At 62.6% G+C, this 25,828-nt stretch overlaps 1 protein-coding gene across 1 annotated transcript; it reads left to right on the top strand.

Moving 5' to 3' along the window:
- The first annotated feature begins 1,282 nt into the window (after nucleotides 1-1,282).
- Nucleotides 1,283-24,278, top strand: FIBCD1 (fibrinogen C domain containing 1). The gene is made up of 7 exons (XM_037036867.1): nucleotides 1,283-1,354; nucleotides 9,619-10,098; nucleotides 13,334-13,493; nucleotides 13,883-14,019; nucleotides 21,536-21,632; nucleotides 23,103-23,282; nucleotides 23,755-24,278. The coding sequence occupies exons 1-7, from the start codon at nucleotides 1,283-1,285 to the stop codon at nucleotides 24,012-24,014; spliced, it is 1,386 nt and encodes a 461-aa protein (XP_036892762.1). The 3' UTR covers nucleotides 24,015-24,278.
- The last annotated feature ends 1,550 nt before the right edge of the window (nucleotides 24,279-25,828 follow it).

Genomic DNA, 25,828 nt, shown 5'->3' with positions numbered 1-25,828 from the left:
CAGAAGCCACAATAGCAGCTCATTAACGAGGCACATTAAGGACTGTGTCGATTACCTCCGAAGACTGCTCGGGCGGATTCCATGCTTTTAAAAGTGCTGCTGGTGGGAGGGGGCGACTAAGAAGCCCCCTTCTGCACAAATCCCTCCTCTGCTCGCTGGGGAGGAGGCGGGCGCTGAGACGGCGCGGGGCGCGCCTGGTGAACGCTGGCGATAGGCCGGGAGCGCGGGAAGGTCTCGGGCGGCTTGTAATCCCGACCGCGGGGCGGGCGGTTGTCGCGGCGCCGGGGACCTCTACTCGGTCCGCAGGCCGCCTGAATAGGGAGGCGTTCGGCCAGCTCTGGGCGCCCGAGCGCCAGGACACAGGTCTGGGACTGTGGCTGAGATGCGCCCCACGGCCGACCTCGCGTGGCAGGATCCCCGAGTGTTGGTCCCCGGTAGCCAGAGACGGCCGGACCCTGCGCACTAGCCCTGGCCCCGGAACAAGACCTCGGGGACCCGCAGGGGGCGCACTTCGGCCAGCCGCTCCGCCTTCCCCGCAATCCGGGTCTCGGGGTGAGCCCTGCTGCGGTTTGGGAGCCGGGAGGTGCGCGCGCCGCTCCCGGGGGACGCCGACCGCCGGGCGGGGGCGCCCACGAGGCCCGCCCGGCGCCGCACCCGGGCGCACGGTGAGTTGGCCCGAGTCCGTCCCGGGAGGAAGTTTTCGAGGAGGCGCCGCGGGGGTTCTCAGGTCCCTCCGTGGGCCAGCGAGGGCCGGGCTGCCCAAGGCGTTTGCTGCCCTCCCGCTGGCCCCCGGTGTCCAGGGCCCGATCTGCCTCCCTAGTGCCTTGGCCTTTCAGAGGTGGAATGTAACAATCTCAGTCCGAGATGTGTAAATGTGAGTGTAGTGTGCGTGTGTGTCGGAGGGAGACTGGGGAGCAATAAAAGGCAGAGAGAGTCCGAAACAAAAAAGAAAAAAAAAAGCGGAGATTGAGGAGGAGCGAGGGAGGAGGGCGGAGGCAGAGGAGCGCGCGGAAGCGCGGGAGCCGGGAGCTGGGAGCGGGGTCGGCGCGCAGGCGGGCGGCTCTGGCGCTCCCGCTCTCACTCGCACACACACCCGTGCACACAGGCGCGCGCGCACACACGCACACCTGCACAGGCCCGTCCGCTGGCTGGGTCGCCCGGGCGTGAGGCACCGAGGCAGGGATCCGGCGGGCAGAACCGCCTGGAACCCGCGCCCACCTCGGCGCCTTTGCGCTCCGCAGCGGCTCGTCTCGGCCGGCGCCCCCGCCCGTCCTGCCAGAAGATGGTCAACGACAGGTGGAAGACCATGGGCACTGCTCCTCAACTTGAGGACCGGCCTCGCGACAAACCTCAGGTACGCGCAGCCAGGCTTGTGGGGACACCCTGGGTCCCTGGCGGTGATCGATCTGGTTGGCGGGATGGACACCCAGCTACGGGCTCGAGTTTGGGGAGCATCTCTGGCGAGGCTCAGGGAAGGAAGGGCAGGTGCCCTCTTCTCCATGCCTCCAGAGGAGGATTGAACTTGGGGTTCAGGATGGGGACGTACACTTGCAGGAGGGAGGATCCCCTTTGTGCCTCCAGCAGACGCCCGGGACACGCTGTGTCTGAGGGACCTTCAGTTCCCAGTGCGGCCAGCCGTTCAGTTGGCTGAGCGACCTCTCTGAGTCTGTTCCATCACCTCTACAATGGGCATCTTAACTACTTACCAACCTGTGTGCCACCCTGTGCCAGGTGCCTGGCAGGGAAACCTGGGCTTCAGGACCAAGATTTGACCCCCTCCACCCCATCTCCTCTAAATCCTCACACCTTAGCCAGCTTCCAACACACACACACACACACACACACACACACACACTGAAGAGGATCAATAAGTATTTGCCTCCTGTGAGGATGCTGGGAATGGCGCTTCTCCAGCTTGGAGATCCGGGGAGCAAGGCTCTGACTAAGCAAGCTGACCCCGCTGGAGGGCACACAGTTCTGCGGGGATTTGAACCTGGGTCTGTGGGCTCCAGGTCTGTTCATTTCACCTTCCCTGCTGCCTCTTCGGGGGCAGTGGAAGTGGGCAGGCCTGGAGGGTGCCCAGGGCTGAGCACTGGAAGAGGGTGAGGGCAGAGCTCCAGGGCTGGCCAGAGAGGGGGCTGGAGGGGGCTGGAGGGGCAGCCCTGGGGCGGCCCAGGGCGAGGCTGCCGAGGGACTGGGGCAGGCAGGCGAGATGAGGAGGCCTGCTCGCCAAGGAGAGGAATTAATGGAGCTGCCCGTTTTAAATTTCAAATTTCTCCCAGACAGATGTCATTGGGGAAGGAACAGTCCGTGTTGGCAGCCGCAGGAGGGGGCGGCAGGGGCGGGCCTTGGCGGCCCCCTGCTCTCCAGCACTGCAACTTGCTCATTCTTCTGGAGTGACACGCTGCTGTGACAGGAGCTCTACAGTTTGCAAAGGTCCTTCCCGACCTCACTTCTCACAGCAGCCTGGGGACGGGGCGCAGATGCGCATTCTCAAGTCACAGAGGGATGCATGGTGGTTCAGAGAGGCAGGGGCATATGCCCAAGTTACTTGGCACGTCATCGGGGGGAACAAGGCTTAAAAGCCGAGCCTGACCCCAAGACACCCCTGGTGCCTCCAGGGTGGTCTGTTTCTGGTTAGGTCGGGTCCACACCCCAGCCACCCCCAGAGAAGAGACCTGACTTTTCCTACCTCTTAGCAAGAGCAGGCTTACCTTCTAGAGCTGTTGTTCAAAGCCATTCCTCGCCTGGCCCATTCTCCCTTTTTATTAGCCCCTTACAGGTACTAAGTGCTTGTCATCTGCCAGCCCCTTGTCCCACACCAGGTTGCCCATTTCCAACCTTTTGTTGTCTCATTGAGTTGGCTGCACCAAGCTCCTCAACACATACACACACACACACACATTCACTCAGGGAAAACCTACTAAATGCCACCTCCTCCAGGAAGCCCTCCATGATGCCCAGAGGCTGTCTTGACGTCCCAGCAACATTGCACCTGTGCTGCTCAGCTGCCTTCATATCACTGCCTTGTGCCCTAGCCTCGAATCCCTCCTCTATCAGGAGCTTCCTTTGGACACACGGTCCTTCTGGGTCCCCATCTTGGGGTCTCCCCCGGGCTCAAGCTGCTGGCCTTGAGGCCTCTCAGGTCAGGAGCTGAGGGATATTTGTTGAATTGAGCTGCATGGAGCCTCAGCCAGGGGGAGCTGAGGGAGAGGAGCCAGCAGGTGCTGCTGCGTGTCAGAGGGAGGTGGCTTCTTGGGGATCTGTTGGAACTGTGGCCTCAGGGCCTCCTCGGTTGGCCTGGCCTTTTTCTGCTCCTCCCTGTGGACACCTGTTCCAGCTGCCACCAGGCCAGGGCCCAACTGTCTGCCCTTGGGCGTCAGAGGCAGCTGAGGGCTTGTGGCTCCCGGGGCCTGGCCAGCATCAAGCACTGCCCCGCCCTGCAGGTCCTTTGGCATCCCAGCATGTGGACAGGCTGTCCCCTGGGCCAGCTCCAGGTAAGGCCTTTCCGGTGTCCTGAGTTGGAAAAGGGAACCTCCGATGCCCTGCTTCCGTCCAGGCCTGTTCCCCGGGACCCTGCTTCTAGCTGCTTCTCAGCCCCAGACATGCTGTGTGATTCTGGCTGAGTCACTCGCCCTCTCTGGGCCTGGGCTTCACCATCTGTAAAACGGAGCCGCAGCCCCTACGTCCTCCTCACTTCATGAGGGCTGAAAGGAGGGTCAAGTGAAGTACTGGCCTGTTTTGCAAACTGTAGAGCATTGTCACCCTCCAGGTAGGTGGGTGACAGTTCTCAAAGCAGTCTGTCCCCTTTCTCAGGCTGTCGGGGTCCTGAGCACCCCTCTGCCCACCAGGGAAGGGGGTCTGGCGCCCCAGCTCCCAGCAGCGAGGCTCGGCTGTGGACCTTGAACAGACATGGGAGAAGATGGCAGTGCCTCTCCCCTCGGCTCCCATTTCTTAGTCATACCCCCTGGGGGGTTGGTGGCAGGGCTGATCGTCCCCCTTCATGGGTGGGGAAACTGAGGCTAACAGAGCTGGAGCTGGGTCCTCCCAGAGGCCTATGGGCCTTGGTGGGAGAACGGAGGGACGAGAAGCTGCCTGTCTGTCCTCCCCTCCGCCTGCTGGGCCGAGTCATGTGATTAATTCCCAGGGATGGGCTTCATGACTCCCAGACTCAAGGCACCCACTGCCAATGAAGGGCTTGTGTCTAGTCGTTTCTGGAGATGCCGTAGGCTAGCTCTGCCCTGGCCCGTGTGGCCACAGCTCCTCCTTTGCTGGGTGACCTTGGACAAGATGCTGCCTTCATTGCAGCCTCCCTCCTCAGAATGAAGGGGCTTGCGCGCCCCTGGGGCAGGAGAGGGTGGTGCAAGATCTGTCAGGAGTTCAGAGTTGCTCTGATGGAAGGATCTGGAAATAGCTATGATTCTTCTAGTCTTGGAGTGTGGGGCCAGAAGCCACCAGGTAACCCCTTTCCTGTTTGCGGGGGGGGGGCACTTGTTTCTGAGTAGTCCCCTGCCAAGCCACCCCACGCAGCTGTCCACCTCCGACCTACCCCAGGCAATTCTCAATACTTTGGAAACTTCTAAAAACAGTTCAGAAAGAAAAAAGGTTCTTGAGAGGTGCTTCCTGATGTCTCTGCTTTACTTTGCTGCGTTTAATTCACTCAGTGACGATCGCAGAGTCCCCACCCCCCCATGCATCTAGGAGCCCTTGCCCCCGGAAACTCACCGTCCCAGGGAACCAGCAGATTCACAAAGCATGATGGGGGCGAGGTTGAAAACGACACCTTCTCCTCTTGGCCCCTGGGACTTGGGCTGAGGTCCCCGTGGGGCAGGGGTGGGAGAGGAGGCGGATGAGAGGAAGAAAGAGGGAGCTACAAGTCCAGGACCCCCTCCTCCACCCCTGGAGCCCTCGCTCATTAGCCAGCTGTGCCGTGACAGCGACAGCGGACCCGGGGCAGGGGCAGGCAGAGTGCACCGTCTGTAGGCACCCTGAGCCAAGGACCATACAGCTGGCCACAGGCCTCCTTCCCAAGTCGTTAGGACCCCAGAGTTTCGAGCACAACAACCAGCCCCTCACTCTAGGGGTCTCTGGGACGCCTCTCTTCCAGGGCCAGGGGCTCAGGGTTTGGCCCAGGTCAGGAGCCTTTGCTCAGGGGTGGGCTTCTGGGATAGGTGAGGTGGACTCCCCCCGGGGGTAGGCCAGGAACTGGGCCTCCCTCCCTCCCCACTGACCCCCTGCCAGGCCCCAGACCACCACCCTCTGCTCCCATCTGCAGCCCCACGGCATGCCTCTCCGTGAACAGCCCCCCTGCTTTTGGCCAGGGTGCCCCTAGAAAATGGGCTGTGGGCAGCCTGCACCTGGGCCTCACCCTGCCTGGCCCCCCCCCAGAGGGCGCTTTCTTCTTCCCACTCTGGTACCCGCAGTATGGGCTCAGTCCACCCTGGGGACAGCCGTCACCCATGTCCCTTAGAGAACAAGGAAGCAGGCAGGGGCCAGCTGGACAGGATGGGCCTGCAGGGCACCAGGGCAGTGAGGCCCCTCCTCCTGAGCCCTCCCTCCTTCCTCCGGACCCACGTCCACTTCTGGAGGCTGGGACTCAGACGAGGCAGCAGGACAGATGCCGCCCGGCAGGCGAGGCTCCTCTGGGGCTTCCTACCTCCTGCTCCCCCGGCTGGACCCCATCTTGTCCTCACCTCGGCCAGGGCTTGCTGGGCAGCCGGACCGTGGGCCGGCACTCGGGGGGTCCCACAGGGGATGAGGCCGAGTGCCTCCAGTTGGGAGCTCGTGCAGGTGGTTGGGGTGACAGGAGCCTTGAGGCTGGGGCTCCCCTCCAGCCATCTCCCTGGGGCACCTTTCCAGTTGCCTACCCCTTGCCGCTGGAAAGGAGGACTGTGCATCTGCCCCCTCAGCTGTGGCGTGGCTAGTCACGGAGCTCCAGCCCCACAGCATCCCTGGCCCGGCTGCGTGCCGCCCAAACCCCCCCCCCCATTATCTCAGGCAGATTTCTTTGCAACGCACGTCAGCGGCAGCCTATAAAAGCAAGCAGCACTTCTCGTTTACGGTGCTCTCTGCAGACTAATTCTCCTCTGCTGAGTGGCCTGTTTCATCTCCGAGTTCCATGGTCCCCTGCCCCTGGGGGGGTCCCCTGCAGCTTTCTTGAGCCCCTCCCCTCCTCCATGACCCCTGCCTTCTAGCCAGGGACGTGGGGCTTGGGTACAAGTGGATGCCCTGGACGGCCGGGGTCCTGGAGACACAAGGGGACGTGACGGGCCACTGCGTCGCCAGCTGGGGACATCAATACTCTTCAGCTGGAGGACATTGCTCCAAGCTGCTCGGGACAAGGTGTCTGCCAATAGGCTCTGGGAGGGCCTGACAGGGACTCGCTTGCTGACACAGGCAAGCTTGTGTCTCAGGCCCCAGTCACACTTCAAGCAGAGGAGGGACCCTGTGGGGTCGCTCAGCAAGCAGCCTGGGCACAGACAGTGCGGTCCCAGAGCCGCCCAGCCCTGGGTTCAGATATCTTCCGCGTGACCTTGGGCGAAGGCTTCCGCTCTCTGAGCCCCAGTCTCCCACCTGCAGAATGAATCCAGCCACAGCGGGTTATTAGAGATTCCTGGGGGTGTATGCCAGGGTCAGCAGGGGTGAGGTGGTACCCAACGGTCTGGAAACTGCTCACCTGTACCGACTGGGGAACTGGGATGTCCTGCAGGCTGCCTTCATGCTGCGTCAGGCCATCAGAGGTGGCCGCAGGGTCAGAGGTGCCCTGCCTCGGGGTCCTAGGTTCAGCATGGGGGTCTGGGCCTCTGCTCTCCCAGGCCCTGAAGGTCCCAGGGATGCCGTCTCCTCCCCACCCCAGCATCGCCCCAGAGAAGTGGCCTAGTGCCTCTGCCCGTCTTTCTACCCGGCAGCCAGCCACCCGTGCCAGGCGGTGAGCAGGTCTCTGCCCTTCGGGGGCTCCTGGTCCAGGGCAAGTCTCGGCCTGGGATGGCCAGCCCCCAAGTGCTAGCTTTCCCTGTGTCCACAGCTATTACTACCCAAAGGGATCTGTGTCCCCAAAGAAAGTAGGATTCACAGCCTATAGGACAGGAGCTCCCTTGGGGCAGAGCTGGGACAAGTGTCCACTGTGACCTCAGGGGCTGGCCTGGAGCCTGGCTCATGGGGACACCAGTGAATGCTGACTGGATGTTTGAATGAAGTCAAGAGCGATGATTATCTGTCTTATTAAGTGCCGCTGAGGGGGCAGCAAGGGCTGAGAGGAGGAGGGCTAAGGAAACAGTCAGGGGAGGCTTCCTGGAGGAGGCAGCATGTAGCTAGGCCCTGAAGGAGGAGAGTGAGTGAGGCCAGTGGAAGAGGAGCAGGGGAAGCGGATGCCTCAGCCCAGTGCCCAGCTGGCGCGGAGATGACGGAGGGGAGCCCCCGGGGGCAGGTGTGGGTAGAGTGACGGGTCCAGACGCATGGAGCCCCAGATGGCTGTGGCCCTCGGGGCCTGGGCCAGTGTGGGGAGGGGATGCAGTGAGTCCCCACCGCTGCAGGGGACCAGCTGAGGCAGCAATGAGACCTGTCTCATCTCACGGCACACATAAACTAATTACCAAAATTCTTCGGCACACCAAAAAATACATTTTTTGCCATTCTGACAAAAAGTAGGCATAATTCTGATTGATTTACAAAAATAATAATAGGATTACCCACTCTTTTTGCTCCAAAGTGACTTTTAAAAAAATCAGGTGCCTATACTTGTACATAAGGATTTCTGGTACCAAGAATTAACCAATCAGAGCAACATTGTTATGTGACGTGACCAGTAAGATTCAACTCTGTTATATGACCTATTATTTATGGCCCCGGACAGGGCAGGCGCACTGGACGACGGCTGCTGTCGGCTTGGCCGTTGTCATTGTCTCGCTCGACAATCTTAGGGGAAAGGGGTCAGCGCCCCTGGCCCCCCAGCACACCAGCGGATCAGCTCAAGCGAAGGAATTCTGTCCCTTATGTCTGCGATAACCGACGGTCCCCCGGGGGGGCTGCCTATCCGCCTGCCCCTCTCCCCTGACCCCGACGCCCTCGGGGCCGGGTGGGACACTCGGGAGTTACTCGTAGCGTTTGAATTTGTGGAAATGAGCTGCTCGCTCCACCACACTTTCCCAGAGTAAGGCCTCTTATGGACGTAAGGGGGGCCGCTGCTTTCGGTCCCAAAGCAAGCAAGCTGTCCGTTACAGCGGTGAGATGCCCCCCAACGCCAGAGAGGTGACAACGTGGAAAAGGAGACGGGCGTCCTAGCATCAGCCACACAGGGAAGTAACGCTTTGGGCGGAAACTAAGAACACCGAGCCCTTGCAGGCGCTCTTACATACTCACCACGGATAACGAAAACCGCTGATACCCACAGGGAGAGCTCGCTGCGTCGGGGGCGGGGCCAAGTGCGTTGGTGCACGCACTTGTTAGAGTTCAAGGACGCCTCACCTCCAGTACGCTGACAAAAACGTGGGGGATGGACTCGCAGGGGCGGTAGCCTGGGACGGGGTGGAGCCTGAGGGTGGAGTCTGACCTCTGCTTCCGATTTGCCGTGTGAGTCCGGGCAAGCGCCTTGCCCACTCTGGGTCTCAGTTTCCCCACGCATCGCATGCTTGGTGGCCTTCTGCAAGTTCCCTTTCTGCTATGACAGGCTTGCCACGGTGTCACAGCGCTTCAAGTACAAGCTGCACTTCGGTGCCGCTTCCTTTATTGCTGGCCCCCACTGCGCTCCTGAACCCCGGTCCCGTTCTAGCCTGGCCTGCCGCCTCCATCCTGCGTTGCCCCTGTTCCGGTTCTGGGGGGCATAGCTGCCCTGTCGCCCCAGCCCTCTCCTCCGTAGGAGGCCCTTTCCCTCCCCACCTACTCTCTGTCACCAGGGTGTGTGTTCTGCTGCTCCCACTGGGGCCTGCTCTGTGGACAGTGAGGGGAGGAGGGAGGAAGGGGGGAGGGTACTCGGGAGGCCCCGCTGTGCCCTGGACCCTTAGCAGCCTCAGGGGCCCGCACAGCTTTGGGGTTTGGGATGTGGAAGCCCTAGGCTGAAAGGGACCTTCGGCGACGGGCGCCCAGTACTACCCCAAGGCACTCATTCCTCTGGCCCAGAGTGACAATGTGCAGCACTGTTGTCACCTTACAGCTGTCTTTTCTGGCAGGAGTCTGCATGGCAAGTGCCCAGGGGCGGGGCGGGGTGTGTCATCATTGCCCCCACTTGACAGGTGGGGACACCGAGGCTTGGCAAGGTCGCCCTGTGGGAAATGGCAACGTGGGGACCTGGGTCCAGCTCTCTCCAGACCTAGAGGGCTCGGGTGCCCTGGGCTGGCTGAGTGGGGTGGGGTGGGGCTGGTGAGGGGGAAGGGGTCGCTCTCTGCATTGGTGTCCCTGTCCCTCCACCTCGGTTTCCCTCTCCATCTTCGCCATTTCTGTATCCCCACGTATCTTGCTCTCGCTCTCTTTGGTGTGCCCCTCCCTCCCCACCCCCGGTCCCCAAGAAGGGCACCCCCTGAGCCTTGTCCAGAGGCCAGGGTCTGCCCCTGAGGTTGCCTCTTCCTTCTCTCTCCTGTTTGTCTGTCTGTCTGTCTCCATCCATGTGCCCTGGCTGGCCTACAGTGGCCGAGCTGTGGCTATGTGGCCTGCACAGTGCTGCTGTCCCTGGCCGTGCTGCTGGCCGTGGCTGTCACCGGCACGGTGCTCTTCCTGAATCACGCACACGTACCCAGCACGGCGCCCCCGCCCATCATCAGCACAGGGTCAGCTGGTGCCAATGGCGCCCTGGTCACCGTGGAGAGAGCTGACAGCTCATGCCTCAGCATCCTCATTGACCCGCGCTGCCCAGACCTCGCTGATGGCTTCGCCCGCCTGGAGGACACCCAGGCCTCCGTGCTACAGGCGCTGACGACGCACCAAGCCGAGCCCCGGCTGGTGGGCGAGCAGGACAGGGAGCTGCTGGACACGCTGGCCGACCAGCTGCCCCAGCTGCTGGCCCGGGCCTCAGAGTTGCAGGCAGAGTGCGCGGGGCTGCGGAAGGGACATGGTGCGCTGGGCCAGGGGCTCGGTGCCCTGCAGAGCGAGCAGGCCCGCCTCATCCAGGTAAGGGCCCCGGGCCGGGCCTGAGGTCTTGGCGGGAGGGCGGGGTTCCTGCCCCTTGGCATCAGCCCTGTGCTGGGCACTTGATATTCATGGCCTCACTGAGTCCCCAAATGCGCTGGGACCAGGGGCTGTTGCTATTTCTACAGACGGGCAGATGAGGCCCAGACAGGCAAGTCTCTTGTCCAAGGCACACAGTTGGTGCCAAGATTCCAACTGTCTTCTGCCCACAGTCCCAGGGGCCCTGGGTATTTCTCTGAGTAGGACCTCTGGCATCCAACGGTCAAGGTCAGATTCAGGGCTTTAGGGATTTCCCAGATGCTCCAGGGCAGGTAGCTCTGGCGAGGGCCTGACCTTCAGTAGCAAATTGAAGTTCAAGGTTAGTGGCAAGCCTTCTCCCGGTGGTGCCATATGGCAGAGAAAGCTTCAACCACTCCCCGGATCTACCCCTCCCCACCACCGCCACTCGATGCCCCAGCTTTCCAGGGGAGGAGGGATCAGTGAGCGAACCCAACCAGACCCCCGGCCTGTCCCCACCTGCACCCCCGAGCCAAGCCACATCCCAGGGTGAGAGTTTCCAGCGCTGACCACACTGACCACACCTGGAGCACAGCAAGGAAACTTCCCCTCATGGGGCTGGAGCAGTGTTGAATTTGGCTCATTTTCCAGAGGCTCAGGGTGATTTCAGAGACCGAGTGTCTTGCAGAGCCCTGTCGCTCCCAGCCCCTCCTCACACTACCCAGACCTCAGCTGATCAGCCCAGACCTGGGTTCTCAAAGCAGTGCCCATGGGCACCCCTGTCAGGGCTGCCAGGGCTGCGGTTAAAAGGCATGTCCCTGGGCCTCACCCCAGACTCCCCAACAGCTCAGCAAGCGCTAGGGAGACGCGTGCACCCGTGGCTGAGACCCCTGGTCCCGGAGGTCCTGTCCTCAGGGTTCAAGTCCTGGCTGTGGGACCTGGGGCATGTCTGGCACCCTCCCCAGGGTGGGTCTCCTCACCTGTAAAATAGGGATAACACAGTACTCACCTGACAGGTGCTGGGGCTGTCGACGGCACCTGAGGTGCTGTCTGCACATCAGCTTTCTTCCTTTTTTTTCTTTTAATTATTAGGGAGAGGGGAAGGGAGGGAGAAAGAGAGGGAGAGAAACATCAATGTGTGGTTGCCTCTCACATGGCCCTGACTGGGGACCTGGCCTGCAACCCAGGCACACGCCCCGACTGGGAATCGAACCAGCGACCCTTTGATTCACAGCCTGTGCTCAATCCACTGAGCTATACCAGCCGGGGCTCAGCTTCCTTTCTTATGGCGGAAATTGTCTGCACCTGAAGCATGGGAGCCCCACTAAGAGTCCCTTTTGCCGAAAGAATGATGGACCACCAAGTGCTAGGCACTCCCGTGTGTTAAGCAGCAGGACCTCGATCCTGACCCCCTGAGGGGCTGGGCTGGGCTGAGCATGGCAAGCGCCCTGTCTCCGGGCCCTGGCGGCTCCGAGTGCCCGCCTCTGCAGCTGCGGAGTCCTCTGGAGGGCATCCACACAGCTGAGCCAGCAGGGGCGGACTTTTCCGCAGTCAGGGGCCTGTTTCTATGCCCATTTTAACTTGAGTCATTTGCTCGTGTAAGCCGAGGGCTTCCTTGCCTGTTAGCAAGTGTGGGCCGTGCCCGAATTTCTCATGTGTTTGTGGTGTCTGAGAAACATGGGCAGAACACTAGATACTTCACCAATGAGCCGGGTGATCTTTGCCCCCCACACACCCTGCTTTCCACCCTCACCCCCAGAGGCTTTCCCAGGGATCCCCTGCGCACCCGTCTGCCTGTTGCTGCACTAAAGCCCGGGGAGACAGCGGCCAGCGGGAGAAATCCTAGCGGAACGCTCTCCCTGCAAGTCCCCACCCGGCTCCCCCAGGCTGCAGGCTGCAGGCGCTGGCCCTGGATCACCTGCTCGGCAGAGGGGAAACTGTCAGGGAGCGAAAGCTTTGCAGCCTCTGCTTCCGTACAAGCCCGGTGTCACGTTCTGCAAACTGCCAGCTGCCTATTCCTAGTTTCCTTCCTTGAATGAGCTGTTATCCATGCTCTCGGGCTGGCCCCTGGCTGCGCGGCCATGACCGACCTCGCCTCCTCGTGGTCCTGCAGCCTCCCAGAGCCCGGGGAGGGGAGGTGACAGACTCCAGACCCTTCAGGCCACAGGCCCTGCCCAGAGGTCCGAGGACACCACACTGAGCTGCTCCCCCGGACGTAGGTGGTGGGAAGGGTGGCCACCAGCGGGGGTGGGGCAGGTACAGAGAACACCAAGTGAGCACTCAGGCCCCCGACATGCTGCATGGACCCCGGCAACATGGGCCCCATTCCTCTGGTTCACAGAGGGGAAACTGAGGCATGGGGAAGTTCAGTGGCCCTTCCAGGGCCTGCGGGAGAACCCGGAGCCAACACCAGGGCCCAGATCCCAACCTCTGCCCTCCCCTTGGGCTCCCCACACACGGTGGTATGGCCTTGGGGGAGCGGCCTGAGGCCATTCTTGGTCAGGGACCTCTCCTTTTGGGCCTCAGTTTCCCCAACTGTAACAAGGAGAAGACAAGGCCTCCGTCCAGACAGCACTGTGGGGTGAGGGGCGATGCTGAACATGAGAGAGCCACGCAAGGTCAAAGCAAGTCTCACCCAGGGAATGGGTGGGGGGGCAGTGCCCTGGGCCGCCCTCTGCCCCCGTCACGGGCAGACCCAGCCTTCTAGGCCCTGTGGGGATCGGAAGAGACGGTGGGTGAGGGTGTTTTGTAACGTGGACAGTGCCTTATGAGTTCACGTAACGAGGCGGCCGAGTATGGGGTGCCCTGCAGTGGGCCCCACTCCATGCCAGGCCCTTCCCACAGTATCACTGGTCCCACGGCAGTTGGGCCAGGGAGGCCACGTCGGCTGTTTGGCTGAGTCGCTCACCCCCTCCTGTCTTGTAACTGGAAAATGGGTGAGCTGGGGTTGAACCCAACTTGGCCTGATGCCAGGTGTGTCCTTCACACGCACACGCACACACACAATGGGCCGACGGCCAGGAATAGGGAAGAGCAGGAGCCACCCCAGCCCCTCCCACACAAGCCCTGTCCTTGGGGCACCCGGGCTCAGACCGCCTAGAGTCTGGACTGCAGCTGGGCTGGGGCTTCCAAGGGGTGGGGGGCGCCCACCTTGCTGGCAGGTGTCTGCTGTGTGCCCACTGGAGCCCCCGTTCCCTCTGACCACCCCTGTGCTCCCCAGCTTCTGTCCGAGAGCCAGGGCCACATGGCTCACCTGGTGAACTTGGTTAGTGACGTCCTGGACGCCCTGCACAGGGACCGGGGACTGAGCTGGCCCCGAGTCAAGGCTGACCTGCAGAGGGCGCCTGCCAGGGGATCACGGCCCCGGGGCTGCGCCAACGGTGAGTGGGGCTGAGCGGCCTTCTTCCTTGGGGACCTGGCGCCCAGCTTCATCCCCCCCGTTGCCCCCCCACCCCCCGCCACACTGATAAGGAAAAACTGCTGCCGTCTGCCAAGGCCGTCCTGCTGCTGGGCAGCACTGGGACCTGCCCTCCCCCAGCCTAATGGGGCGGGGCTCCTTGTGCCCACTTTCCAGATGAGCAAATCGAGGCTCAGAGATGCTGCTCATTACCCACCCCCCTCCCAGGGAGTGGCAGAGCCAGGGTATAACCCCAAGGCTGGGGCTCTGGAGCCCAAGTGACATTACGGGGGGACAAAGAGGCCCAGGACAGAGGGAGGGGGCAGGGCCCAGATGGTGGGCCAGTCCTGCTGAAGGCCTTCCTCATTGCAGGCTCTCGGCCCCGAGACTGTCTGGATGTCCTCCTGAGCGGCCGGCAGGAGGACGGCGTTTACTCTGTCTTCCCCACGCACGACCCGGCCGGCTTCCAGGTCTACTGTGACATGCGCACGGATGGCGGCGGCTGGACGGTGAGTCTGCGGCTTCCTCTCAGCCTTAGTCAGGTGGGGCCCCTGGTGGGGCTGAGGCCACCAGCCTCCCACCCTTACCCTGGCCGGCCCCGGGCCCTCTGGCCCCCACAAACCTGCCTGTGCAGGAGGTGATGGGAGGCGTGGCTGCCGGAGGGCAGGGACTCTGCTTGCGGGTCTCCCGCCAGGCCAGGTGCTGTCCTGCCTCCCTTGCACCTCTGGCTCCCACCCGGTGGGAAGTGGGAGCAAAAAGAGGTCCTAACAGGTGGTGGAAGGACAGGGCCGGCGGTCATTGAGCCCTCTGCCAGGAGCCCTGACGTCCACGCACAGGCCTGCTGTGGGACCACGGGCACGTTACTTAGGTCTCGGAGCCGCAGTCCCCTCAGCCGTGGGATGGGGATACCCACCGGCATCACTTACAGGTCTTAACTACAAGCAACGGAAAGTGGCTGATGGAAGCAGAAAAGGGGTGTACTGGAGGCAGACTGGGGGCCCCCGAGAAGCCAGCTCAGGGCCACGCAGCCAGGAACAGAGTTCCCAGGCCCCGCCAGAGGCAGCCTGGTGAGAAGCCCAGGGGTGCCCAGGTGAGGCAGGTGGGCAAATGGGGTGAGGCGAGCGCATCCGGATGGCAGAACGGCCACGAGGCCGGGTGTGAGATGAGAGTGTGCGGCTCCCCGCAGGCCCTGAGACAGACAGACAGACAGACCTCTAAACCTCTCTCTAAGCTCTAGAGGAGAGCTTTCAAATGCACTGGATTTGCGTCTGGGGGCTAAAAGCTCTTCGTTTTCTTAACTCAGAACATCTGAGTTATGGTGTTTGCCTCTGGGACCCTCTCTGTGGGAAAAACAGCACCAACTAACCAGCCAGAGCCCAAAAATCAGAGTTAAGGCTTCGGACAGACTTAATGAAAGACCGAGACGCTGGCCCGAGACGTGAATCTTCACTCAGTCTCCCGAGAAGCCACTCAGGAGATGGGCCGGGGGGGTGGCGGGCAGTTCCTGGGGCGGGGGCTTCGGGCAATCAGACGGAAGCGGGTGAGCAAGGCGGGCCCTCCTGCCCCGCAGCCCATAAACGTTAATATCCATCTGGGCTTCCATCAAAGGCAGTCCTTTCCCAGGCACCCGAGGGAGCCTGCCAGGACCACCTCCCTCCCTCCCCGCCACACGGAATCTGTCAGAAGCTCAATTGTTGCTCGGGAGGGAGCTGGCCACTGCCTCTCCAGCCTCCCGTACCATGCATCCTCGTTAGGTTCTGCGTCCAAACTGCTGGCCCTCAGGGGCTCTCCCTGGTGGACAGGGCACTCAGGGCCAGACATCCCAGTTGGAGCCTGCTTCCCAGACACGGGTGGGGCGGGGATGGGGTCAGCAGCTCTGCCCACCTAAGGGGTACTTTCCAGTTTCTATCCCACTGCCCTGCTCCACGGAGCTCCAGCACCCCTCCAGTCCCTGGAGCTGGCCGGGCAGCCTCAGAGAGGGCAAGAGATGGGTCCAGGGGCACCCAGCACACGAGCGGCCGGCCTGGGGCACGCACACCCAGCCCCACACACGGCTGTGGAACTGATGGGCACCAGTGACTCACAGGTTGAACCACTGGCCGGAGGATTCAGCAGCTCCTGGCCCAGTGGGGAGTTGTCAGCTGCAAGGCTGGGGGGCAGGCAGGAGCCCAGGGGAGAGACCCTGACCCAGCCTGGGGTGGCTGAGAGAGGGTCCCAGACAGGGTCCAAGTGCTGGGGGACGAGGCAGGGATGGTGTTCCAGGCAAAGGGAACACATGTGTGGTCAGCAAGGTGATAGTGGGGCTTGTTCTGGGACCGTGGCGACCCTGCCAGGGGCGCTGGCTCCTCCCTGTGGCTGTGGTGGCCAGAGGTCTGCTGTGTTCCCAGGCCACCCTTGTTCTGGGGAGTCCTCGGAGCCTGCACAGGCCGATGATGACCGGGGCAGTGACCAGACTGCCTCTGTCTAAGCAGCTTGGATATTCAGACTTTTAGGGGTGTGGGGGTAGTGCCCGTGAAGGCTCGGCCGGTGCCTTGGCACTTGATAAACGGCAGCTGAGTGGTGTTTGCCAGGCGCCGACTGCCAAGCCTGGGAAGCGTGGCGGAGAGCCAAGCCCGGGGGTACCATTTTCAGTCCCAAACAGGGTGGGGCCTGCTGGGCTCGACAGCTGGTTCTGAAGGGGAAGGAGGTGACGCTGGCTAGACCTACTGTGTGCTGCCTGGCTTCCTCTTTTCTGTTGCTGCTTCTTGGCTGCAGCCCTGCAGGGTACCCGCGGGGCTGCAGAGGCTGCCTTTTTATGGAGAGGGAAACGGATGCTCAGCAGGGCTGTGACCTTCCTGAGGCCGCACACCGGTGAGAGGCAGGCAGAGCTGGGGTTTTCCAGAACCCGTGCTTTTGCTGGCGAGACCCAGAGGGGTCCAGGCAGGATGTGAGGAGCAACTGCGTCCCAGGAGAGCAGCCTCCCCGGCGGCCGCCTTTGAAGGGCTGCATTCGCTCGTGCATCCAAGTTCTTTGTTCTTTAGAAGCAAGGATCCGTCTCTGCCACGGCCTACCCCTCCCCCCGGAACCAGGGGCTGGTGGCTGCCACCAACACAGGCCTGCCAGTAAATGGTTTCCACAGAAGCTTCATTGGAGCCCAGGAAAATCCCAGATGCCGCCTCCAGAGGCTCCTTCCACGGTGGCAGGGATGCCCTCTCCCCATCTTTAGGGTTTGGACACACCCAGTCCCCATCCCTTGGGCCTCAGCAACTGACTACCTGCCAAGACCCTGCCAATCAACTGGTTAGTTGAGTGCCTCCTCCTCTGGGAAGCCCTCCTGGACTACCCCACCCCCAGTGGCTGGCTCCCTTTCCTCTGAGCTCCCAGCGGGTCTAACCACATTTGTTACCATTATGGAATGCTGCGTAGCAACCAGCACACGTGACCATCAGCAAGACCTTGTGGGCGGGGGCTGCGATAATCCCCATTTTACAGATGAGGAAACCGAGGCACAGAGATCAAGGGAACTGCCAGGCTGGGAACCTGCCTCGCCCGAGGTAGCTCTCTGCCCTGCGACTGACTGCTGGATTGTGCATCCCTGTCTCCGGGGGCTGTGAGCTGGCTGAGGGCCAGAGTCACCCCTGTGAGCATGGGGATGCCACATGGGGCCTGGGGACGCAGCCCTCTCATTTTGCACAGGACACGAGCCCAGACCTCGATGGCCGCGCAGCCCCTTGGCTGGAGTTCCGATAGAGGCTGGTCTCCTGGGGGCCGGCCCAGGAATCCCCACGGCTGGACTGGAGCTAGGCTGGCTGCTCAGCTACGTACGATGAGGGCCAGGCAGGCTCACAGGTGTGGGGGAGTCCTGCACAATCCCCTCAGCCACGGGGGCCCCTCAGCCTTTGTGCACCGTCAAGCCCCCTCTCTGGGCCTCCGTGGGCTGCCCCCTCCCCCGGCACTGAGCCTTGAGGCACCCCCACTCTGCAAAGGGCGCCCCCATCTCTCCAAGCCTTCTTCTTCTCACCTGTCCAATGACAAGGGGAGCATGGAGCCCTCGCTCTGGGACTGTGGAGAGGAGGGCAGGGCGGCGGCTGTCCCTGAGGGTGCCATCTGGGTGGGATGACCACGGAGCCAGGCCCTGGAGGGCTCAGGACAAGGATTCCATGCTCCGGGCACTGAGGCAAACCAACCAGGAGCAGGCCGGACGGCGGTCTGTCCGAGGAAGGCACCCTGGCAGGGACTTGACCCCCAGAGTGTGAGATGGGTCCCTGGAGCCTGTCGGACACAGGGGATAGCCAGCCACTCCCCTGCCCGCCAGCCCTCGGCCTTTCAAACCGGAGCACCATCCATGGGAGCACGTGGGCCGGCTCCCTGGCCGGAGCCCCCTCCGTGGCACTGGGAGGGTGCGCTGGCTTTGGAAATCCGCACCCCGAAAACAGGCTCCGTCTTCCCGCTCACTCCTGGCACCTGCCCCAGAGGCCACGGGGCTGCCAGCGTCTTCCCGTCAATCGCTTCGCAGTCTGAACTCCACGATGCCCTGGGGGCTGGACTGACGAATATTTTAGCCTCTAAATTAATAAGTAATTGTTTTGTTTCCCTACCTTTTCCCCTTCTTTTTTTTTTTTTTTGAAAAGATCTTTCTTATTTATCTTTAGAGGGTAAGAGAAGGAGAAAGAAAGGGAGAGAAACATCAATGTGTGGTTGCCTCTCGTGTGCCCCCACCAGGGACACAGCCCACAACCCAGGCACGTGCCCTGACTGGGAATCAAACTGGCGACCCTTTGGTTCACAGGCTGGCGCTAAGTCCACTGAGCCACACCAACCAGGGCTCCCCTTTCTTTTCTCCCTAAGTGGGATTCATGTCCTGTGGGTGGGCAGAGAATGGGGAGAGAATCCCAATTCTTTACCCACTTTCCTCTCTGTTCTGCCTTTCTGGCTGGCCCCTGCTCTGTCATGGAGGCCTTCAGCGTGGTACCATCCCACTGTCCGGTGTCCCTAAAGCCAAGCTGGTTTCCGGAAGCCCGAAGCCACAGCAGGACGTCAGCCTGAGTCAGAGAAAACCGACCCGCACGTCTGAGAACGAGGGGGACCGAAGATGAGCGGGGGGCCGCCTGGCGCACTTGGAAGTTGCCAGCACATTGTGCTGTGACCAGCTTCGGGCGAGGCTGGGGTTCCGCATCTGAGATCCCAGCCTGAACCCAGCACAGCGGGTCACTCGGTGTTGGAGCCCGGGCATAAGGGCAGCCTGTGGCAGTTGTCGGCAATTGGTCGTGACATGTTGGCAGGTGGTGAAATCAATTTGGTGGGCTGCGATCTGCATTGCTTTTTAAGTCCAGGAGAGGGAACTAGAATGAAAGAGGACAGAAAAATCAGAGCTCATCCGTCCCAGGAAGGGCAGGCACCATTCCAGGAAGTTCCTGGGTCAGGGGAGGCCCCTGGGCACCTGCGTTGCTGTGTGACCCTCCCTGGGTCCACATGTCCAGAGCAGCTCCTGCAATGCCTGCTGGTCACAGACGTATCAACACCCCTCGGGGACGGGCGGTGGCAGTTCCTCCTCACTCAGGCTGAAGGGCCCATGCTGGCCAACAGCCGCCGTGGCTTCAGAGGCGCGGTGACGCCGACCACTCTGTTGGCACTGTCGGCTGTGCTCACCTGGTTGTCGTGCACTGGCCCAGGTGTGGGAGAGAGGCTGGGGGTCCAGGGGGCCCCCAGACACGTGCTCATGCCCACTGATCCCACACCAGGCCCCTCGGAGGGGTCGTGCCTGTGACGGGCACCCGGCCCAGGACAGACGGAACTGGGGCCGAGGACTGTGGCTCCGAGATAAGCTCTGGGTGGGAGAGGCCTGGCAAGCAGACAAGGGGACCGGCCCGGGCAGCGGATGCTCTGGTCAGCCTGTGAACGATGGCCTCCAGGTGTCCAGCCCGGCCTTAGGCCGAGGGCATGACCGCCCACCCTGCTGCTCACGGCTGCCTGCCCCGGCCGGTGCCCAAGCCTCCGTGTGTGGTAACAAGGGTGGCAGGGGACACAGGACCTTGGCTCCGGGTCAGGGAAGCAGGGTTCACCCTCAGCAGCGGCTGGTCTTGGCCACCCTGGCCGTCTGTCCTCACGGGCAGGTTGTCTGGGCTCTGCCCGAAGCCAGCACTCCACACCCTACAACGTCCTAAGAGCAGAAACGGGAAACTGCAATGGTGGTGACAACACTTCCAGCTGCTGTGCCCCTCACTCCTGGCTGAAGTCTTGGGAAGCAGGCTTCTCAGCGGATGCAGCAGTGAGGCCTGGAGGGGACAGATGTCTTACCCAGGCCACACGGGGGGCACATACGGGGCCAGCACCCTGTCCCTCCTCCAGGGCCAACCTGGAACTCAGTCCTGCTTCCCACCTGGGGTGGGTCCCCTGTTCCTATGCCCTGAGGCTCTGAGGCAAGAGCCCTGACTCAGTTTCCCCAGCAGGCACCTGGTGCAAAGGTGCTCAGCGAGATATTTGAGTGAATGAATGGGGCCTGGGGCCGCCCCACTGGATGGCTCAGGGAGGAGGGGGTGCAGGGCCCACGTCCAACAGGGAGGGCAGGGGCTGAGGGAAGGGGGGAAGACCCCCACCATGGGTGGCCCTGTGGTCACATGCCGTCACCAGCTGGCACTTCCCAAAGCCCATTGTGCCAGGCCCTGAACCTTTCTCAGTAGATGGCTGGGGTGCTGTTAAGGCCCCCATTCTACAGATGAGAAAGCTGAGGCTCAGAGGAGGGGATAACTCCCCAGTGCTCTGGAGCCCAGGCCCATATGTGATGCCCATCCCCCCATCTAGCCCCCCTCTATCCCAGCCCCCACCCTCCCCCACAAGCAGGCTGCCTCCTCTCCCCCTGCCAGGATCAGGCCTGTCACAGGGCAGGCGGACGTGCTCAGGGTCACCATCTGCAGCCCAGTGCGCTCTGCACGCCCTCAGATCTTCTGAGCCGATCGAATTTCTTTGTGCCGACCAGGCCCCTCCTGACAGCACATTTCATGGCTGGGCCGGGTTTCAGGTCGTGGAGCATGACAAAGAGGTGGCACTTCCCTCCCCGGCCCGACGTCGGAGCATGTTCTGCACCTGCAGGCAGACCCACACCTGGCCGTTCCGGGTGGCTGCCATCAGGCTGCTTAGTCATGAACCCGGTGGGTTGCCGGCATGGCCGCCAAACCCCACACCTCCGGCTGCCCAGATGGAGGGGTCGGCGGCCGGGAGGAAAAGGCCGGTTAAACAGAAACCGGTGATGTGGGGGCAGGGGAAGGGGACTGTCCGCGTCAGCAGATCTTGCACGTGTTTGCTGGCGCAGCCTGGCCTGGGCCAGCGTGTGCTCATTTTGGAGCAATTTTATGGATGGGACTCCCCACTCCCCAGCCGGGAAGGTTATTAAATGAGGGACAGAGGCCGCCGGGCTGTCCATCAGCACCCAAGTCACACCCCAGCCTGCTGCTGACTCCCGTCCTCCCCCTGGAGGGGCCGGGGCTCTGGTTTCCCAAACCACCCCCTACCCCCTTCCCCGGGCTGTTCCTGGGGGTGGGGGTGGGGGTGACTGGCAGCGCTCTGGAGGCCAACCCTGGGGGCGGGGTGGGGGTGTGTGTGTGTGTGCTCGGTTTTTAAGAACTTGAGAATGGGTTTTTCTTCGCTTTTGGTTTCACCTGGGAAAGATATCAGGACCCTTGTCCACCCCTTTTATTGACTAGTGGGGAAACTGAGGCCCAAGCAGAGAGGGGCCCAGTCTAAGGTCTGAAAGCCAGGCAGCGGAGGTGGGCCTGGAAGCTGGGTTTCCTCCATCCCACCCCACCCCACCCCAGCGACTGTGACCCCTTTGTGAGGGGACGTACACAGGGCTTGGGGTCATCCAGGTAGTCCCACCTCGGGCCCTGCAGCCCTCCAGAACCCTGGCTGTGCTCCAGGCCCCATGCCTGCAGCTGTTGAGGAACATGGGAGGCCCAGCCCCGCCCCCTAGAGCAGGCAGAAGTGACAGGGGGGCAAACAGGGGGACCTGGGGGGGCTGGTGCCTGCCTCCACCCTCCCCTCCCGTTGCAGGTGTTTCAGCGCCGGGAGGATGGCTCCGTGAACTTCTTCCGAGGCTGGGAGGCGTACCGGGACGGCTTTGGCAAGCTCACGGGGGAGCACTGGCTAGGTGAGGGGCCCTGCCACTGGCAGAGGTGGCCTGCTCTCCCCCAAGTGTCCCAGCCTGGGGGGCCGGGGCAGCGGGCCCTCCGCAGACAGCTGGCCGTCTGCATTTCCCTGGCCTGGCACGCCCGGGTCAGCTCACAGGTCTAAGGGGAGTCAGGACATTCAGAGTGAATGAGGTCAAGGAGCAGGAAGTCACGATGGGTCCCCTGGACATGTGGGCTTTTCGTGCTGGGGGTGCCATGGGACCTGGTCACTGTACTCAGTCAAGGGCGCTGTGGGCAGGTGCAGGGTTTAGTTCCATGTTTGGGGAGGGCTGGGGCTGCCCCAACGTGCCCTGCCCTGGAGGTCAGCGCTCCTGACTGCCTGCGGCGCGGCGCATGCCGCCCGCTGCTGTTACAGAGGGCTCAGAGTCCCGCTGTTTCGATTGCTGTTGTGTTCTTACTGCTCAACCGTGAACTCAGTGTTTAAATTTCGAAACACCTAACACGATCGCATTCTAAAGAACAGCATCCGTTCAAACCACAGAACTGAGGTCCCACAGATCCAGGGGTTGTGGCCCGAGGAGAGATTTCGGGGTTTTGGAGACACGGTTTCCCGTGTGACAGCAGCAGCGACCGCGGGCACCGTTCCAAGCGCTGCTCGGGGATTCTTTCATGCAACTGGACTCCCTCTAATTCCACGGGTTCCTTAATCCAGGGGAAATGCTGACACGGTGCCCAGCCTCTGTGTGTGTCATCTAGGCAGTGGCTGTTGTCACCGTTGCCTATCTTCTGCCCTGGAGAGTTTGGGTGCTCTCTGGCCCCTCCCATCCATCAGCCCTGTGAGGCCCAGTCCACGGGGGTGCAGGCTGAGGCCCAGGGAGGGGAGAGGCTTGAGCAGGAAGCCCAGCCCGGGGCAGAGATGAGAGAGGCTGGGAGTCGAGAGCCTCAGGGTATCCCAGTCCGGCCCTGCGGGGGCCCTGGGGGCGATGCTGGGGAGGGCAGCGACTCCCTTTCTCTGGACCCGGACCAGGGGAGCAGGGGACAGCCCTCATACCTGCTTAGCTTGCACATGCTGATCCGCACACAGTGGGGGGCGGTGGAGGGCTCAGGAAAGCAGGCAGGAGGGAGAGGCTGATGAACTATCGCTGGATGCTGATAGCCTGGAAGGTGCTTAATTAAATGGCCTTGTTATTGAGGGGTAATCAGAGCAGGGAAGCACTGTGGGTGCGTGTGGTGGGGGAGAGGGAGGCTGGCAGGAGACCCCAGGATGGGCCCAGGAGGGCAGGGGTCAGCGAGGGAAGGAGGGAGGGGGGGGTCGAGTGTTGTGTGGTGGGGTACAGAGTCAGGCCCTGGAGGCAACCGGAGATGCAGACACCCCCTTTCTGTCACCTTTCCACCACCAGCCACGAGCTTAGCTCCTGTGCCTTCCTGGTTCCCTCTGGGGGTCGCCTTCCAAGCCCCCCGACTTCTCCTGCATTCTCTCCCCTCTCCAGGGCTCAAGAGGCTCCACTCGCTGACAGCACAGGCAGCCTACGAGCTGCGTGTGGACCTGGAGGACTTCGACAACGGCACAGCCCACGCCCATTACGGGAGCTTTGGCGTGGGCTTGTTTTCTGTGGACCCCGAGGAGGACGGATTCCCTCTCACGGTGGCCGGCTACTCAGGCACTGCAGGTAGGCCCCGGGCGGCCGCCAGTCTCCCCGCCTGGGAGGACAGGGGAGTCCTGCAGGTCTTCCCCACCAAGCCCCCTGGTCCCCATCTCAGCCGCCTCCCCTCTGGCCCCCACCCAGCCAGCAGGGCCTGGAGGGTTCGCCTACTGTGCAGATGAGCAGAGTGGGCTCAGAGCCAGGAAAGGGGACCTCTGGGGTCTGGGCTCTGCTGGGCCCTCAAAGTGCAGGGGCTGAACCCTCTGGGTGGGTTTCTTAGGCAGTGGCAAGAAAGGAAGGGAGGGTGTGAATGCCTGGGAGGAGGGAGGGACTGCCTAGACCCCAGAACAGCCATGGAGACCCCAAGGGGGCCCAGGGGGCCCCGTGGTCTGTCGGGCGGGGCAGCTGTGTGTGCACCAGCACGTGTCCGTGGGGGCACCTGTGAGCATCGCGCCTGCACCTGCGCCCCGAGTGCACACTCGAGTGTGTGCCCGCACAGGGGACTCCCTCCTGAAGCACAGTGGCATGAGGTTCACCACCAAGGACCGCGACAGCGACCACTCGGAGAACAACTGCGCCACCTTCTACCGCGGCGCCTGGTGGTACCGCAACTGCCACACGTCCAACCTCAACGGGCAGTACCTGCGCGGCGCGCACGCCTCCTACGCCGACGGCGTCGAGTGGTCCTCCTGGACCGGCTGGCAGTACTCGCTCAAGTTCTCCGAAATGAAGATCCGGCCAGTCCGCGAGGACCGCTAGCCTGGCCCAGCGCGACCACTGCCTGCACCGCCCTCCCTCCGCTCGCCACCCCAGCCGCTCCTGCCTGTCGCCTGCCTGCCTGCACCCAGCTGACCTGCTCTCGTGTCATTGGGGTGCACCAGGCCCACCCCAAAACTAAGCACCCTGGGCGGATGAGATCGTGCGTCACCTTCACACTGTCCCTAGTCCCCAATTTGCCTCTGATGGGGGGCAGTGAAGTAACCCCAAATTCTACCTGACCAGACTTTGGCTCCTGGGTTGTCTTCTCCTGGCCAGGAGTTGGCCACAGCCCCCTGCGCACTGCCAACCCAAGCACCTGGCGTTATGGGGTCACAGAGAAGAGGGGACAGCACCCTGGAGCCCCTCTGCAGACCCAGGCAGGTCTGAAGCCAGCCTCCTCCGGTCCTCCGGACCCCCCCCCCTTGTTTCCACTGTGCCTGGGGACCCCACCTCTCCCCAACAGCCCTGGGAGCAGGCAGCGCTGAGAGCAGGTGTGGCCAGGGGCTGGCACCATCCCACCAGGCCCCCAGGCCAGGCTGTGGCTCATTGGCGGGCTGGGAGTCATGCCCCAAGGTGAGGCTGGTTCCCCGAAGTCCCCACCCTCCACCCAGTGTCCCAGTAGGCCTGGCAGGTCCCTGGTGCCCTTGGCTGTTGTGCCCAGCCCCCTCCATTCTGCCTGTGGGAGGAGGGGACAGATCCCAAACCACTGGTCTGGGCCCAGCCAGTGAGGACCTCTTGATTCTCTGGGCAACACAGGGCTCGTTGCACCCCCAATTTCCAGGACCCTAAGACTTCCTCGGGGCAGGCCTGGAGGGTGGAAGCTGGGCCTGGGGAGTCTGGTGGCCATCGCCCCCACATTGGCCCAGAGACCGCCGCATCTCAGCGTGGAGGCCGGCCCCTGCCAGTGACTGTTCACGCCGCCACCTCGGGTCAGGGGAATGGGGTGGCCAGTGGAGGGGATGGGCCCAGCCCAGCACCCAGAGATACTTTCTCACCGAGGCTCCCAGTTCCCAGGGCACTACTGGTGTACCCCCTGCCCCAACAAGAACTGCAGATTCCAAGGTCAGTGGTCGGGAAAGGCAGGGCTGTGACCCTGACCTTAACCTCCTGCTCACCAGCCTCGGGCCCCTGATGCATTTGTGTCAGAACCAAGTTCAGGGCCACTTTTCCAAGTCCCCACCTGTGGGTGCCTGTTCAGGGGGCTCTTTGGGGAACCAGGAGTCAGCCTGGGAGCTGCCCAGAGTGTGGGCAGCATTGGTGACCCCCCTCCAGCAGGACACCTCTCCAGGACACCCGGAGGCAGGCACGTGGGGAGAGGGGCTCTGCTCTCCCTGCCCCTCCCACCAGTCTGTGCATCAGCAACGCATCGGAGTTGGCCAGGGTGGCAGGAAAGGCCTGGCGCGCCGCCAACTTGCCCCGTGACCGGGCCAGCGCCTTCCAGCCCGCCCTGGTCGTCAGCGCTCGGCAAAGATTTGTTCCCCATCTGCTCAAGGTCAAGGCCTGCCCCGGGCGCTTGGCCAGACCAAGTGCCCGCCCTCTTGGCACTCAGCTCGAAGCAGAGGCGGCCCAGGAACGGGTGCTTGCAGCCCGGGGAGCCCGGGGCAGCACGGGAGCAGCCTGGGCGCAGGCAGGACGGCGGGGCGGGGGATGTGAGACGACGTACTGGGCCAGCCCCGGGCTGGAGCTGGCTGCTGCTTGCTGCCAGCCTTGCAGAGCCAGCTGCCACTTAGGACGGGCCGGCACTTTCTGATCTGTCATCAAACAAACTCCTGGCGAGTGACACTTGGGAGGCCCAGGGTGCCGGTGCCAGGGCT

This window comes from Sturnira hondurensis, unplaced genomic scaffold (assembly GCF_014824575.4).
Source record: "Sturnira hondurensis isolate 20B ecotype Veracruz unplaced genomic scaffold, ASM1482457v3 Scaffold0022908, whole genome shotgun sequence".
Classification (NCBI taxonomy): Eukaryota; Metazoa; Chordata; class Mammalia; order Chiroptera; family Phyllostomidae; genus Sturnira; species Sturnira hondurensis.
Note: the sequence above shows the minus strand (reverse complement) of the source record. Positions and strands in the feature narration are given on the sequence as shown.

What these genes read in the sequence shown, in the direction of transcription:
- FIBCD1 (XM_037036867.1), top strand. Translation starts at nt 1,283, where the DNA reads ATGGTCAACGACAGGTGGAAGACCATGGGCACTGCTCCTCAACTTGAG. An exon ending in GGCCTCGCGACAAACCTCAG is followed by an intron (nt 1,355 to 9,618) that starts GTACGCGCAGCC and finishes GCTGGCCTACAG; the next exon opens with TGGCCGAGCTGTGGCTATGT. An exon ending in CGGCTACTCAGGCACTGCAG is followed by an intron (nt 23,283 to 23,754) that starts GTAGGCCCCGGG and finishes GTGCCCGCACAG; the next exon opens with GGGACTCCCTCCTGAAGCAC.